Genomic DNA, 16,297 nt, shown 5'->3' with positions numbered 1-16,297 from the left:
GTAATTCGACCGACTGCGCCGTTTCTGAACAGCTTCCCGTGCCCGCACTTTCTTCCTAGTCCCATCGGTATCCATCACTGAATTCTGTACCTTTGTTCAGGAAGTCTTCTAAAGAAATGGCTGAGCATCCTTCTTTCACGTTAGCAGGCCTGTGTATGTCATGAGAGCGTTGAGCGCACCTGAATGCGCTGACAAATTACAGTGGCCGTCGGAGGAACGGCAGGTTTTTTTCGAACACGCTCAACACCCAGCCTGGTCGCAGGTATCGGTTTGGGCGTGAGTTACGCCTATGCTGGTACGTCTTATGCATGCATGGTCTGTTTGAAAGTTCCCTGAAAGAGTCTCTCGCTGTCTCTCGCTCTCTCTCACACACAGCTCGCTGTCGGGCGCTTTCTATAAACAGCTATCTAAGCTAATTGCCCTAGGCTACCGCATCAAGCAAAATCTCGACTACGGCACTGAGCTGGCACTTGGAAACAGTGTAATGCTCATGGGTTCGGCAGTGCCGCGCATCATCAAGACAGGTGGACGCGCACCGGTGCCGCTTGCGTTGGGAGCGACCGGAGTGCTGGCGACTTGGTACTACCAGCAGAAAGTCCGTGAATTTAGATATGGTGTATAAGGAACTAGGCTATATTCTAGCTTTCACAATCTAACAATAGTGAATAAAAAGAATCTATATGTTATTTTTTGTCTCAATGAGTGTTTCAGAGTTATAGAATAGTGATAGGTAATAAGACATAGAAGAAAAAACGCAAATCTTTAATCTAATATATCTTAGCCAAGAAAATAGCTTATAATAAGTAAGGCAAAAACTCAGAAAGCTAGGATCTAGTATTATTATATAGTAGACTTACATTGAACTTATAAAGTAGTTAGTCACTAAATAATAATAATAGAAAGAAAGAGTAGTAGTTAAAGAGTCCTTATATAACCCCTTTGTAACGGGCTGAACGCCCTTCGCCTCCCATACTCGTCTACGACCTCGTTTACTCCACCTGCCCGGCCCGATTGTTACCCTAGCAACCAGCATTGTATATAGATAGCTACGTAGCCGAGAGCTTAGCTCTCTATCGAATACAATCTTGTTACCTTGGCCTGTCCGATCGTGCTCCCGAGCTTAAGACTACCCTCCGGGGTCGAGCCCCTTACACTTAATAGGTAGCTATTAAGTTTAAGCTATTAGATTGACTAAGATTTCAATATTAAATAAAAGTATTAAGTAGTGTAAGAAACTAAGAGTACTAACACTATAGCTATAAAGAGCTAAGTAATAAATTGTATACTTTATTAATTAGATTTATTTATATATTTAGAAAGTAAAATTAGGTTCTTTATTTCATTAATCTTTTTTTAAATATGATACATTTTTTTCTATATAATATACTTAAACATTATATATAGCTTATAAAAGATATATAAGCTATAGCCTTTTATATATTCATTTAGCAAATGTTTTATTTGTGTTTATATTGAGTTTTACACGCTACTAATAAGTATAAAAAGCTTATCATAAGTACGAGTTATAACAAAATATCAAATATATACTAAGTAATATTAAGTTTATATAAATTCATTAAAATTCTTTAGTAAACTTAACGTACTACACCAGTGAGGCGGCCAAACCAGTGAGCTAGCCACTTTTTCTTGGCACTGCGAACACGACAAAGAATATATTATGTCTTTACAACGTAACGCTATCTTATTATATAAAAAAAGTAGGATTAACCTTACGCTTTAGGCTTTTACTACTAGCTAATTTAAGACCTTATAATGTGCTATAGTAGCCTATAGCGTATAATATTAATGGCTCTCTAATTAGCTTTATAGAATTACTAATTAACTTAATATATAACTTAAAGTCTAAAAGCTTACTATAGTAGAAGATTAGACTATTATATAATACATTCTTAACCTTAACGCGTGAGGATTTGCGCCCTAGCTATATAAGGTAGTAGATATTACTAAATAATTACTAGCTGCTTATAGTAGGGTACCTAGTAGTAAAAACTAGGCTTAGCGCTTTATCACTTATATAGAGAAGCTTAAGATAGCTTTTAATTAGGTAAAGGACTATTAGAGAGCCCTTTAGGAAGACTTAAAGGTTATCAGCTTATAGTTTAAGCTTATATAAGATATAATTAACTAGTTTAGAGTTTATCTAGATAATATCTACAACTTTAATTAAACTAGCTTCTAGATAAGTGTTATTAGCTTAAAAAGGGTTATTACTGATATAGAACGTTATATAAGACTAAATCTTATCTAGCTAGAGAACTAAAAGTAAGTAATAGTTATCTAAGGCATTTATGCTACTAGGTATATGTTATAGGCGAGAGAGGCCTAACTAACGAGTATGCATTCACCTATTATACAGAAGAAGAAAGATATAGAAAAGAACTATCTAGAGGGCCCTCCTTTTATAGTTGTTACTCGTACAAACGCTTAGACCTTTAGTCTTCCTCCTTACTTAAGCTTATTTATACGTAGCTAACTACGTTATTTAGTTATATAACTAGAGTTATGTAATTCGCTACTATGTGACCTGTAGGTCATACCTCTCTAGCGTAGCCCTTTATAATACTCCCCTTCCTCACCTTATCTAATATCACGTGCGTATTCTTTAGTCTTCTTTTCCTTTCTCTCTGTTCGTTTGCTATTACATATTTAGCGTCTTGTATAGTTAAGGTAAAGGCAAATAGTAAAGGTAAGAGAGAGTTAGGCAATAGTGCTATATAGCAAACGCTGTCTAGCGAGCATAAATACTCTTCTTCCCCTACCTACTGCTGTTTCCTCTACCCCTTTAGCTTTAACTTTTCTCTTATTATAGTCACTTTCTTAAGTCTTCTTATACAATATCTAATTGTGGGATATAGGCTAATAGCTAGGTTAACGCCTTGCGTTTCTGTATAAATAGAAGAGTTAACAACACTATTAAGTAAGCAACTGCTTAGATCTTTAACGTTGCTTATTAGTGACTTACTTATATAACACTAGGTGCTATCTAGGCTATAGCGCCTATTATTATTAGATAGGTTAACCTTAATAACTACTAGGTTTAGTACATTTTTAACGTGTAGGTTACTAAAGAGTTTTGCTAAGTGTTTGCTACTACTCCTATAAGTGTTGCTTCCTTATTGTATATCTAAATTAGCTAACTAGTGTAGCCTAAGCTTTGCTAAGTCTTTAACATGTTCTGCTGTCTAAGGAGGCTATTGCCCTATAATGCTACCTTTAGTCCTAGCCTTAGCAGTTATTCGCCTATTGTCGCCTATACGACGCTCTATGCCTGTTAAATCTTAGGTGGCCAACCCTTATACCTTAAGGCCTTCTTTGTCTATTCACGTAGCGCCCTTAATGCTACATTTTGCGATAACTATACACTAGTCTTAGATAGGGCGAAGGAGTTTATAGCCTTTACTAGTTGTGTCTCTATCAATAGAGAGTGGGGGGGTGCGTATAGCAATTGCATCTAGCAGGACTATAGCGCCCATTGTTTAGCAGGAGGAGGGGACAGTTTGTCTGTTCGTACGCCAGCTAAGCGTTGTCTTCTAGGCACTAAGAGGGATCGTTTAGCCTCTAGGGGTAGCGCTAAGTCTCTATTGCTTATTAAGTAGCTTTCGCCTCTAGCTATTTTATAGCTAGCTATTAGGTTTTCGTATAGAGGAAGTTTAGGCGAGCTATTTATCTAGGGCCTTTATGTCTTTAAGTGCTATAGCTAGTTCCTAACTTCCCTCTAGGTAGCCTCTTCAAATAATGAGATATTATAGTTCTCTGTTTTGCATTTATTTGTCTGTGATGCCTTATATAAGCTATTCTAAATAGTCTTCTTCTTCTTCTCTATCTTGTTATACAACAATAGCTACATAGCTGCTATTGTCTATTTGTTATAATAGTAAGAGGTTGTTAGATGCTAGCATTAGCTTGTCTACGTAGAAGGATTTTGTCTCCTAAGGCACTACAAGTTCTACCTAGTAGGGGTCCTGTACGCAGGCGACTTAGTACTTTCTACTTTTTTAGTTTAGCTTTTTACTTATCTAGGCTATTTGTATATTGCGTAAGTCTAGCTAGACCTAGTCTCCTACTTTGTAAGTAGGCGATAGTTTTCGAGATTTATTTGCTTACTTCTCTTGCTCTTGTTAGGCGTATAACATCGCTAAAACTACCCAGTTTGCTGCATTACTAATTGTACGTACTATCTCTTTAGCTGCTACGCTTACTTCTTAGTTATCTAAGATAGCTTCTTTTTAGGGAAATAGGGTTTTATAGTAACTATAGTAGAGAAAGAAGGGGGATACACCTATAGAGGCGTTTATACAGGAGTTGAGTATAAGTTTTAGAAGAGGGCAAAGCTAAGCCTAATTGTCTTAGTTGTAGTTGCAAAAGATCTATACAACTACTTCTATGTCGCTATTAGCTTGTTCTATTGTCTTATCTATTTATGGGTAGTAAGCTGTAGAGAGATTCTGCTAAATATTTAGCAGCTTACAGATGTTTTCCTATAGTTAGCTTGCGAGCTAGGGGCTGTGGTTAGACGTGATAGACTATAGAAGGCTATAGTGGCGGTAAACTTCTCGTACAAAAGCCTAAGCAACGTCTATTATCTTAATCTTGTTTATAAGGACTAGTACAACGCCTTTCCCTAATTAGTTCTTTACTACTATTAAGTTTATGTTTCTAAGAGAGTTAGGAAGGCCTATAATAAAATTAACTATAAGGTGCTGCTACGTACAGCTAGGCACAGGTAGAGGCTTTAAGTAACCAAACTTTCTGTCCTGCTAGGGAGTGCTTTTGCGGCATAGCTCGTAGTTCTATATAAAGCGTCGTATGTTGTTACTTATGCGAGGCTAGTACTATTCTTATGCAAGAATTTAATAGGTCTCTTCTTGTCTAGGATGTCTAGTTGGAAGAGATAGGTGAGCTACTTAGATAACTCCTGTGCGTAATAGTTTAAAGTCTAGTACCTACACACGTCCACGCTATTAGAGTCGTTCTTCTTAGTTAATTGTATAGTCACTTAGCGAGATAGCAACCTTGCGCGTGCTAAAGAGCAATTGTCTTCCTTCTTGTACGGCGGCTAGTACTTCTTAGTAGATAGTTGTTGGGAGTATAGATCAAGTGTAAGTAATATAAGACTTCTGGTATTGATCTTCTTGTTAGTTGGTTTTCGCAGATAGAGCGGCAGTGTGCAAGAGGACGGTTACTTTAGGCAAGTAGAATAACTCTCTATATTGTACTTGTACTCAAAACTTAAGTTAAACACATTAAGCCATAAGGGCTCAATGCCTAATGCTATATACTTGTGTAGTCCTAGTGTCCTAGTAGTCCTAGTAGTAACGAGGGGTTGTAGGACTACAGGGATCGGTAGGACTAGTCACGTGGTCCTAGTAAGTCCTAGCGCATAAAGCATGCCAAGGCTAAGTAGGATCTATAGGACTCGTCACGTGATTCCTTTTCTTGCTGCATTCCCGCCGTCTCTTAGATTACCTAAAAACAAATCTAACGGCGAAATGTCCTCCACATTCTAAGGCTAGTCGTAACACTATCCTCCTCCTCTTATGACTCGTCCTTAAGGCAATGTGTGGCCTAGGTTTTTAGGAGAGGTATGTTGCTGCGATTTTGTAGTTGTTGTAATTAGGGTGTTTATAGAAGTAGGTTGGTGTTAGGAAAGGTAGGTTGTTGTAAATAAGGGGTTGCTATTAACGTGGCGTTCGTGCAAGCGCCGTCCTTTTAGGAGCTAAGGGTTTCTAGGAGCGTTTCGTTCTTAGGAGCGGTAGGTTTCTAGGAACGCTTAGTTTCTAGGAACGCTTAGGGATGGATACTTCTGTCTATAACAGGTTTAGTCTAACAAGCACCGCGTCCTAAGGGTGTGGTGTTTGTTACGCTAACTTGATTAGGGTTTGGCGTGGTGGCGCGCTATAACTGGGCTTGCCCCGCGTTATCTAGGTGCGCATCGTGTTCCTGATGAGTTCTCTTCCACTTTCTTGTTCTGCTTAGTTCTGTTATTGTCTTGCTGACCGCATTGAGTCCACTAGGGTCCTCGCTATGATTTCTTGTTCTTGTTGTTTAAGGAAGCGGTTGCCTTGCAAGATGTCTTCTCTTAACTAAAAGTGTGCGAACTGTGTTTGTGCGAACTGTACGAGTTGTGAACTAGAGAATTAACCGTTACCCGATTTTTTAAAAATTGATAAGGAAATGTCTCGTCTGGAGCAGTTGGAAGATAAGGAAGAGGCTCGTCTTCGTGTTGAGGAGGATATAGCCGAGGCGGCCTTATCGCGTGCGCGGCAGGCGCAGGAGAAGCTTTCGCGGCTTTGAAAACAAAAGAAATTATTACGTCGTAAGGAGCAGGAGATGTTTAATTGTAGTTTAGCTATAGTTAAGGAGTTAGAGGCCTTTAAGAAGTTAGAGGAGTTTAACTCTAAGGTTGCGTTAGTGAACCTAGAGGCTCCTTTAGGCGTGGCTACTGTGGATTGGTCTTTTCTATAGGATGTTGGTGATACTGTGCCAGGCGCTAGCGGCAGTTTGTGAGGTTTGTTTCTCGTTCCTATATATTCTCGCTGTCTAGGTATCCTAACTACTTAATCAGGTATTCTATTTCGTTGTTTTTGTTTTAGTGTGCCATAATTTTTTTGACTTTAAACTCGTCTTCTTCCTTAGGTTTATAGTAGAATGTTTTCTATAGTAGCGTTTTGGGGTCTGCTAGTTCCAATAGGCGTATATAGAATCTTAGGTTTATCTTTGCGTTGGCTAGTAGGTCGAGTGTATATGTAACTAGTCCGTTTTGTTTCGAAATCAAAAATGGTCCAATCTTAACGTTGTCTAGTCCCTTGCTAGGTTGTTTTGTGCGAAGGATTTTTGTGAGTAGATATACTTTATCCCCCTTCTTTAGCTAAGGTGCTATTTTTCTTTTCTTGTTCTAATAGGAAATGCTTTAGCGTTGAGCCTATTTAAGTGATTCTTGTAGTTCTTTATAGATTTTCTTAAGTTGTTCAGCTGTTGCAATGGCTGCTTCTGTCTTCAGACTTAGATATGTTCTAGTAAAGAGGTTTGGATGTCGTCCGTGGTTGGCGTAAAACGGTGTTTTGCCTGTTGCTTCAGATGTTTTGTTGTTGTATGCTATCTATGCTATAGGTAGTAGTTGTACCTAATTGTCTTGCTAATAATTAACGTAAATCCTAAGATATGTCTTTATTATTTAGTTTGTTCGTTCCGTTTGTCTGTTAGTTTGTGGATAGTAAGCTGTCGATAGCTTCCTCTTAGTTCTGATTGCTGTAAGTAGTGTCGTCCAAAAGTTGGATGTGAATAGCTTGTCTCTATCGCTAATGATTAACTTTAGTATTCCGTAGTGTCGGATGATTCTATTGTGGATAATGTATGCTAAGTCTACTGCTGTGTAGTCGTTCCTAAATAGGATATACTCTGCTTGTTTTATAAAGCGATCCACTACAACAAGTATCGCGTTGTAGGTAACCTTAGTTGTTAGATCCTTTAATGCTAGTAGTCCTATAACGAAGTCCATAGAGATGTCTGCCCACGGTTCTTGTGGTAGTTCTAGGGCTTGTATTTCTCCGTATAGTGCGTGCGTGCTATGCTTGTTCTTTTAGCATTCTACGCATTTGGCCATGTATGCTATAACTTTGTCTTTTATTCCTTTAAATTAGTAGTTGCGCTGAATTAGTTCTATAGTCCTAGCGATTCCTAGATGTCCGTGTCCAAGATTGTTGTAATGTTCTTTGATAATAGTTTGTTGTACTTCTTTAGGTACATCGTTCCTAATTTTTATACAGAGGGGTGACACGAAAAAAACGTCACTCAGAAAGTTGTTATTTTAAAACTTTAATATATAGCTGGAAAGAATAGCTGAAAATAAACGGATTGCAGATCTAAAAAGCCAAGATCTACTAGTTTGGCATAGTGGACTTACTATCTGCTTAGTCAGCAGCCCTGAGCGAACAAAAATCCCCAAACTAGAAGCTTGAATAAATCTAAACTGAATATCTAGATTACTCTATTGTTTTTATATGAAAAGGTCTAAGTCTAATATATATTATAGATCTATCTTTAATCTCCAAGCTCTGACTGTTATAGTATACCTTTACTAGTTAGATCACGTGATATATAGAAGAGTCTGATTTTTTAGAGTATATTTATTTCTCGCTAAGAATAGAAGCTAATATTTAGTGTACCAGCCCTTAGCTTCTACTGCAGCTTGCCAACGCCTAGGTAGAGATAAAATACAACTATCTATATCCTGTTGTGGAATAGCTTGCCACTCTTCAAGAATAGCCCTAGTAAAAGCCGCTATACTCTTCTGGTTATTACCTAAGCCTAGAAAGGATCTAGATCTTTTAGATAAATGGTTTTTAAGTAAACTCCACACATTTTTTATTGGATTTAGATCTGGACTGTAAGGTGGATGAGGGAAGACTTCAATTGAATTTTTTTTAAAACAGCTGAAAACGTTTTCAGTAGTATGCATTATGAAGTTATTCTGCTGAAGCTTCCAGCCTAGATAGTAGTTAGTTATATCTATAATATATCCGAAATTGGGATTTATAGTTCTTTAATTAGGTGTGCTAGTTTAATTCTTTGATATAAAAATTTATATATTACTTACCTGGTTTTATATTAGGCTTTACTTAAGGTATTAACACCTTACGGATATATTGGTGATTATTGAAGTTTGGAGAAGAATTTGGAGCCCGAATTACTACTAGATTAGATCTACCACCTATCCAAGTTGCTCCCCAAACTTGGATAGTAATATCTCTAGCTATAACTCTATTAGTAAGCAAGGTAAAAATCGATTGAAATATTAAAAAAATATTAGACTAAAAATAGATACTTTTAGACTATTAGGATTTTTTTTAACTCACATCTATTGGCTGTAGAAACTTGTTCTCGACCTTGGCGCTTATTTTGGCGTTTTCTTACATATTCTCCTCTATATCCTCGGCCTCTTTGGATTGCTGACTCATCTGAAAATATCATCCTATCTAATCTAATATTAGATAGATTTTTCAGCATATCCTTAGCGTATTTTAATATATTTTTAGCTTTTTTTTTGTTTGAAATTGATTTTTTCTTTGTAATGTTAATAGAATAGCCCTCTCTTTTTGAAAATCGCTGTAAAGTTCTAGTTGAAATATTGACGTCATTTTCAACTCATAATCGGCGATTTGTCTTTTTAGGGCTCCTAGTTAAGTCTCTATTAATAGATCCTTTATCTCTTTCTGAAAGCTTTGAAACTCCGCCTCTACTAACTCTTTCAAGCTTTCTTTTCTAATTTTTTTTCTTTTTAAATCGATAAATGGCGTCTCTAATAGCCTTAGGTGGCTTACTAAGTAAAATAGATATATTTTAATGGCTATATTTGCCTTTAACAAACGGGCAACTTCAGCTTGAAATTTTGAGAATTCTGGATCCATAGTGAGGAATTAAGAAATCAGAAATTCACGATAGAAAGAATCAAATATATAGTATATTATGACTAATGAGGCTTAGTAATACACTGAATTTAATTTAGTAACTGTGTCTTTAGAACTTGATCTCTAATTCTAGAGGATTGCTAAAAATAGAAAAAAATGTCACATGATCTTCTATATATAGACTATCACATATCTCAAAACTAAGCCTTTGTAAGTAAGGACTATTGTTTTACAATGTATGGAATTTTTTTTATTTTAGTCTCCTATATTGTATAAATTTTCTCCGCTCAAGGCTGCTGACTAAGCAGAAGGTGGGCTCACTATGCCAAACTAGGAGATCTTGGCTTTCTAGATCTGCAATGTGTTTATCTTTAGCTATCTTTTCTAGCTAGATATAAAAGTTTTAAAATAACAACTTTTTAAGTAACGTTTTTTTCGTGTCACCCCTCTGTATTACTTAGCTTTTAGCAGCTAAAGCTTCCGTATTCTTAAAAACTAAAACTACCAAGTAATTTTTTTTTGATTAATTTTTAGTTAAGCTTAGAGCTTAAACTTAATAGGTACTCTTTGAGGAGTTACGTAATAACCACTTATCTACTACCTCTTTCTACGATTACTATTAGGTTTTCTATTGATTCTAATTTATTGTGTACTACTTGAATAAGTAGTAGCTTATTGAAGTAGTATAATAACTCTACTTATATAGTGTTAACTGAAAATATTATTCTTTTACTACTTGTATTTTTCTATTTATTTATACAAGTAAAGTACGTTATGTCTTTCTTTTTACTAAGCTACCTTGTATTTCTTTCAGTATTCCTAATAGGTACCAACTCATTATAGATGTAAGTATATCTAAGATGCTAGTAATGATATAAAAGTACCTTTTACCTTAAGTAACTTTAAGTTAGTAATAGCCTATAAAAGCTAAATAGTGATTATATAATAACTTCTATAATAAAGCTTTGAAAAACAAGTAATATCACATTACTAAAGTTATTTTAACTTTAATTCTCAATATCTCACTACTATTACCCTATAGATTAGTATATCAAATGAATTTCTATAATATTCTTTTTTTACATTTTCATACTTCTATATACTTCATATAATACTAATCAACTAACTAACTAACTACCTAAATAACTAGTTTCTAAAATAACTACCTGTTACTTAATTATTATATTATCTATTTTCATAAGAACCTAAAGTCTAGCTTTTATCTACTTTATAGTAGCAGGCTTTTTTAATAATGCTGACTTTTACTTTGATTTATATATTTAGCGAGAAGTTTTTTGAAGGATAGTAGCTAATAATACTTATAACTAACATGATAATGCTGAGTAGTTTAATTTTCTCCATAAATAGCTATTCAGGCTAGCAAATATTAACCATAATAATAACAAGCGTAGAGCCTTATTCAATACTAAAGAAGTAATTCACCGTTATACATAAGCCTAAAGCTTTTTACTACATGGAAGTTTAGTTAACGTGGTTCCTAAGCGAGTCAGTCACGTAAGAGAGTTGGTCACTCCCTACTAGTGCGTTAACGTTAATACTACAACGCGTTATATCTTAACAACACAACTATTAATTAACTTATTTTAAAATAGATCTTTAACTTACTCTTTTAAATATCTAATTATAACGTATTTAAAGCTAAAGATGCGCTACCTCTATCTATAACGTGCATTAAAGTATAATATTTAATTTTTAGGCTAGAAAACGCCCCTAACGCAACTATAAATTAAATTTAAAGCGCCTAAATAAGTTAGAAGAGGAGGCTATTATTAGACATATTTTTAAAGAGTCTACGAGTAGATTTGCCCCTATAAGGGCTAATGTTTAAGCAATAGCTAATAAACTATTAAAGAAGCGTAGTAGCAACTCTATTAGTAAGAATTAGGTTAATAACTTTATTAGGCAGACTGCTAAGCTCTATACGCGCTAAAGCTGTCCTTATAATTACTAGCAACCCACCTATAAGGACCTAGTAGCTATCTAGCGCTAGTTTAACTTAGTCTAGGCAATAAGGTAGAAGTAGGGTATTATAGAGAGCAATATCTACAACTTTAATAAAACTAGCTTTATAATAGGCAAGATTTTATTATAGGTATTGATTATAACTAGTATTCAAAAGATATGAACAAAAGCAACATGGCTAGGCAACTATAAGTAGGTTACTATCATCTAAGGCGTAGGCGCGTTAGGTTACTAAATACTACCTTTTATCATCTTTATAGGCAAGGTGCTTAGTGACGTCTAGTTTAAGAACTTGCCTCCTAACTAGGTTCTTAAAGTTAGTTCTAATAGCTAGATAGATAATTAGCTTAGTCTTGCCTAGTTGTAGCACTTTAATTCCTATATAAAGAACTCTACTATAGGTAGGTATTAACTACTTATTATCAATAGCTACAAGAGCTACTGCTCTATTATTTTTTAAGATCTTTGTAAGGAGAAGAATATTATGCTTCTTTACATGCCTATATACTTATCTTACGTATTATAGCTTCTTCACGTTGCCTACTTTTTACTATCAAAGCGTAAGTATAGCAACACTATTTTAGGCTTAGCAGATAACCACACCTACTATATTAGTAAAGAGACCTTCCTACTAGCCTTTAAGACTACTTTTAAGTAGTCTATTACAAAGGAGAATATCTAAGCTAGCTTTAGAGGCGCTAGTCTAGTCCTACACAACCTATCAGCTGTGCTATCTAAGCTTAATGTAGTGGTGTAGACACTTGTACAATTACTATAATAGATAGCTGCCTAGCAGGCGCAGACACTACGCAACACGCGCAAGGTTAAGGCTTAAAGTACTCCTATTTAATAGAGAGTAAGAAACTACCCTAGGTCTTCTATAAATTCTTTTAATAAGAAAGTTATATAGCTAAGTAAAGAGGCTTAATAAATAGCATATAAGATAACGCTTATAAGGGAGGAAGTAGCTACTCTTTGAGAGGCTGTAGATATAGCAAATAAGTGTAAGAGCGGCAAGCGGCAGTATATATAGATAGAAGAGACTCTTACTATAGGTAAAGAACAAAAAGTATTAGCTAAATAAGTAGGTAGTAGTTATAGTAATAGTAAGAGTGCGTCGAAGAGGGTGCGAGGAGAGCGGCGGTGCGGGCGTTGCAAGCAGACTGGACACAACGCTCGTACCTGCGCAGTTGAGATAGATAGTGCAAGTGATAGTAGTGATTCTAATAATTAATTTAGTATATTGCAATAGTTTATTGACTATAATGAAAGACTATGATAACGTGTTGAAGTTGACGCGACGGTACAAAGTGCCCGACTCGCTTGGGTGGCCGACTCGCTTATGAACCACGTTACTAGATAACTTACAGTTTGATTAACTACTTAAAAATCAAAGCTTAAAACTTACAAAGTTAAATCTTGTACTACCTTCTACGTAATATAGTACTAATCTCTATATTTAAAATATATGTTTTTTATTAGAGTAGCTACTTACATATCTATATAACCTTAATATTAGATGTATTTATGTAATACTTTTCGTATTTTATAGTATTATCAAAGACTCTCTCTTTCTTCTTTTTGTTATATACAAAGGGGTGACAGTAAAAAAACGTGATAGAAAATACACTGATTTTCAATCTACAATATCTTAGCCAATAGAATGGCTAGAAATAAGTGGGGCCGTGATTTGAAATGCTAATATATCGTAGTCTAGCGTAGTTGACCCACTTTTGCTTTGTAAGCAGCTAGAAAGTAATATATACACGAGAATATAGAGAAGAAACAACTGAAATCTATTACTAGGTTACTTTTTATTTATAGTATCTTTTTATTCAAATGTATAAAATATTATAATAGTGTATATAAGCTATATGAGATTAACAATGAAAAAGCTTTTATGAAGTAGGTATAACATTATTTTACATTTTGTGTTTTGGACACTCATGAATTTACCTAAGCTATAACAGACTATAAAGACTTATAGTCAGTTATAATGTATATCTCTTTTATATAAGAATAACCTAACTATCTATTCTTACATAAATTTAGAATGTTTTAAAACTTCTAGATTAGATATAGTTCTAAAACTACTATAATATAAGTATAAACTAATAGCTAGTTTTAAGATTATGAAAATACCATTTTTGGAAGTATTAGTAAGCATTGTCTAAGAAAGAATTTGAGTATTTATATACATGTAAATACTTATTTTTATTAGCTATAATTCATTTATAAGTTGATACTAAAATTGGATATAGGTCTGAAAATAGAATATGTTATACTATACTGAAGTTAGAAACTAGATTTATACTTAGAATACCTATAGCTAATATAAAATATTCATTTGTTTTTTTATGTTTCAAATAACTTTTAATATAAGGTAGTAAATATAGCTATGAATCTCTTGAGTATAAGATCTTAATATATTCTATAATCTATACCTAATCTAGAACATGATATATACTAGAAGCTATTTTGATATTACTATACAATTTATAAATTTTCTTTATCTATATTTTCGTGTATATATTACTATATAGCTGCTTACTCAGCACAAAGTGGGTCCACTACGCTAGACTACTAGATCTTAGCTTTTCAAACCACCGCCCCACTTATTTCTAGCTATTTTATTAGCTGAGATATAGTAGATTAAAAATTAGCGTTTTTTCTATCACGTTCTTTTACTGTCAACCCTCTGTATAACGTGGTTCATAAGCGAGCGGACACCCCAAGCGAGCGGACACCCCAAGCGAGCGGACACCTCCCCACCAGCGCGTCAACTTCAACACGTTATCACAGCCTTTTATCACAGTTAATAAACTATTGCAATATACTAAATTAATGATCAGAATCGCTACTATCACTTGCACTATCTATCTTAACTGCGCAGGTACGAGCGTTGTGTCTAGTCTGCTTGCAACGCCCGCACCGCCGCTCTCCTAGCACCCTCTTCGACGCACTCTCACCATCACCACGACTGCTACCCGCCTGTTCAGCTAATACTTCTTGTACTTCGCCTATAGTAAGAGTCTCTTCTGTCCGTACGTATCGCCGCTTGCGGCTTTTACGCTTATTTAACTCGTTAAGAGCCGCTTGAAGCGTACCCATTTCCTCTATCACAAGCGTCATTCTATGTGCCATTTGCTGGGCCCCCTTACTTAGCTGCGCGATCTGCCTAGTGAGTGAATTAGCAGAAGATCCACGGCGTTTTCTCACGCTCTCTTGAATAAGACTAATTTGAGACTTAACTTCGCGCGCGTTGCGTGGTGTCTGCGCCTGCCAGGCAGCTACCCGTCGTGGTGATTGACGAGGTGTCTGCACCACTACATCAAGCTTAGATATCACAGCCTGTGGGTCGTGTGGGACTAGACCAGCATCTCTGAAGCCAGCTTGGATATTCTCCTTCGTGATAGACTGCTCAAAAGCAGCCTTAAAGGCTGGTAGGAAGGTTTCCTTGCTAATATAGTGGGTGCGGTTGCGTGCCAAGCCTGAAACAGCGTCGCCATACTTGCGCTTCAACGGCGAGAAGTAGGCGACGTCAAGGGGCTGCAACAGGTGAGACGAGTGTGGAGGCATGCAGAGAAGAATAATATTCTTCTCCTTGCAAAGATCTCAAAAATCGATAGAGCAGTAGCTCTCATGGCCCTTGATAATGAGCAGTCGATACCCACCCACAGTATGCCTCTTTGTATGGGTATCAAAGTGCTCTAACCAGGCAAGACCAAGCTAATTATTCGTCCAGCCATTAGGACTAACTTCAAGAACCTAGTTAGCAGGCAAATCCTTAAACTAGATGTTAATAAGCACCTTGCCCGCAAAGACAACGAAGGGTGGTATTTAGCGACCCAACGCGCCCACGCCTTAGATTATAGTAACCTACTCACGGTTGCCTAGCTGTACTTGTTTCTTTTTCTTATATCCTTCTAAGCCTGTAATAACTAACTATGATAAAATCTTGCCTATTATAAAGCCAGTTTCGTTAAAGTTGTAGATATCATCGTCCACAATACCCCACTTCTGCTTTGTCGCCTGGACTAAGTCAAACCAGCGCTGGATAGCCACTAGATCCTCGCAGGCGGCTCGCTGGTGATTATAGGGACAGCTCTAGCGCGTACGGAGCTCAGGAGTCCGCTTAACAAAGTTGTCAACCCAGTTTTTGCCAACAGGGTTGCCACCACGCTCCTCTAATAGTTTATCAGCTATTGCTCGAACCTCAGCCTTTATAGGGGCAAATCCTCGCGTAGACTCTTCAAGAATACGCCTAACAATAGCCTCCTCTTCTAGCTTATTTAGGCGCTTTGAATTTGGTTCGCAGTTGCGTCAAGAGCGCTTTCCAGCGCGTTGGTCAGATAGGGTTCTTTGAGGCACGTTATAGATAGAGGCAGCACGTCTTTAGCTTTAAACACGTTGCGATTGGATATTAAAAAGAGCAAGCTGAAGATCTGATTCAGGATAGGCTAATAAATGTTGACGTTGTTGAGACATGACGTGTTGCAGTCTCGACGTCGACGCGCTGGTGGGGTGTGAGCGACTCGCTTGGGTGAGCGACTCGCTTGTGAACTACGTTATTATTATTATTATTATTATTATTGTAGTTTAACATCCTTTCTCAGCCCAAAGGGCTATATAAGACGTGCAGGCTTAAGGCCTGCAAGTAACTACGCAGGCTAGAATTTAATCTAGGTACAAATTGAGTAGGTACAATGTAGGGGGTTATTTAAATGAAGGTGAGGCTCGTAGCCTAGTAGTTTTTTAGTGAGTAACTCTCTTAGATCTTTCACTTTAAATGAGTCTTCCTCTCAAGTTTTAACGAGTAACTCTCTTAGTCGAATAGGTAGTTTAATGAGTAACTCTCTCATGTGGGTGGACTATAAATATGGTTG

At 36.3% G+C, this 16,297-nt stretch overlaps 1 protein-coding gene across 1 annotated transcript; it reads left to right on the top strand.

The window, feature by feature from the left end:
• Positions 1-116: 116 nt before the first annotated feature.
• Positions 117-622, top strand: SETTUDRAFT_29854 (uncharacterized protein; the record flags this gene model as incomplete). Its single annotated transcript, XM_008021968.1, has 3 exons — positions 117-153; positions 203-295; positions 426-622. 3 exons carry the CDS (start codon positions 117-119, stop codon positions 620-622), a joined length of 327 nt encoding a protein of 108 aa, XP_008020159.1.
• Positions 623-16,297: the final 15,675 nt, after the last annotated feature.

The sequence above is a fragment of the Exserohilum turcica genome (assembly GCF_000359705.1).
Source record: "Exserohilum turcica Et28A unplaced genomic scaffold SETTUscaffold_1, whole genome shotgun sequence".
NCBI classification, from domain to species: Eukaryota; Fungi; Ascomycota; class Dothideomycetes; order Pleosporales; family Pleosporaceae; genus Exserohilum; species Exserohilum turcicum.
Note: the sequence above shows the minus strand (reverse complement) of the source record. Positions and strands in the feature narration are given on the sequence as shown.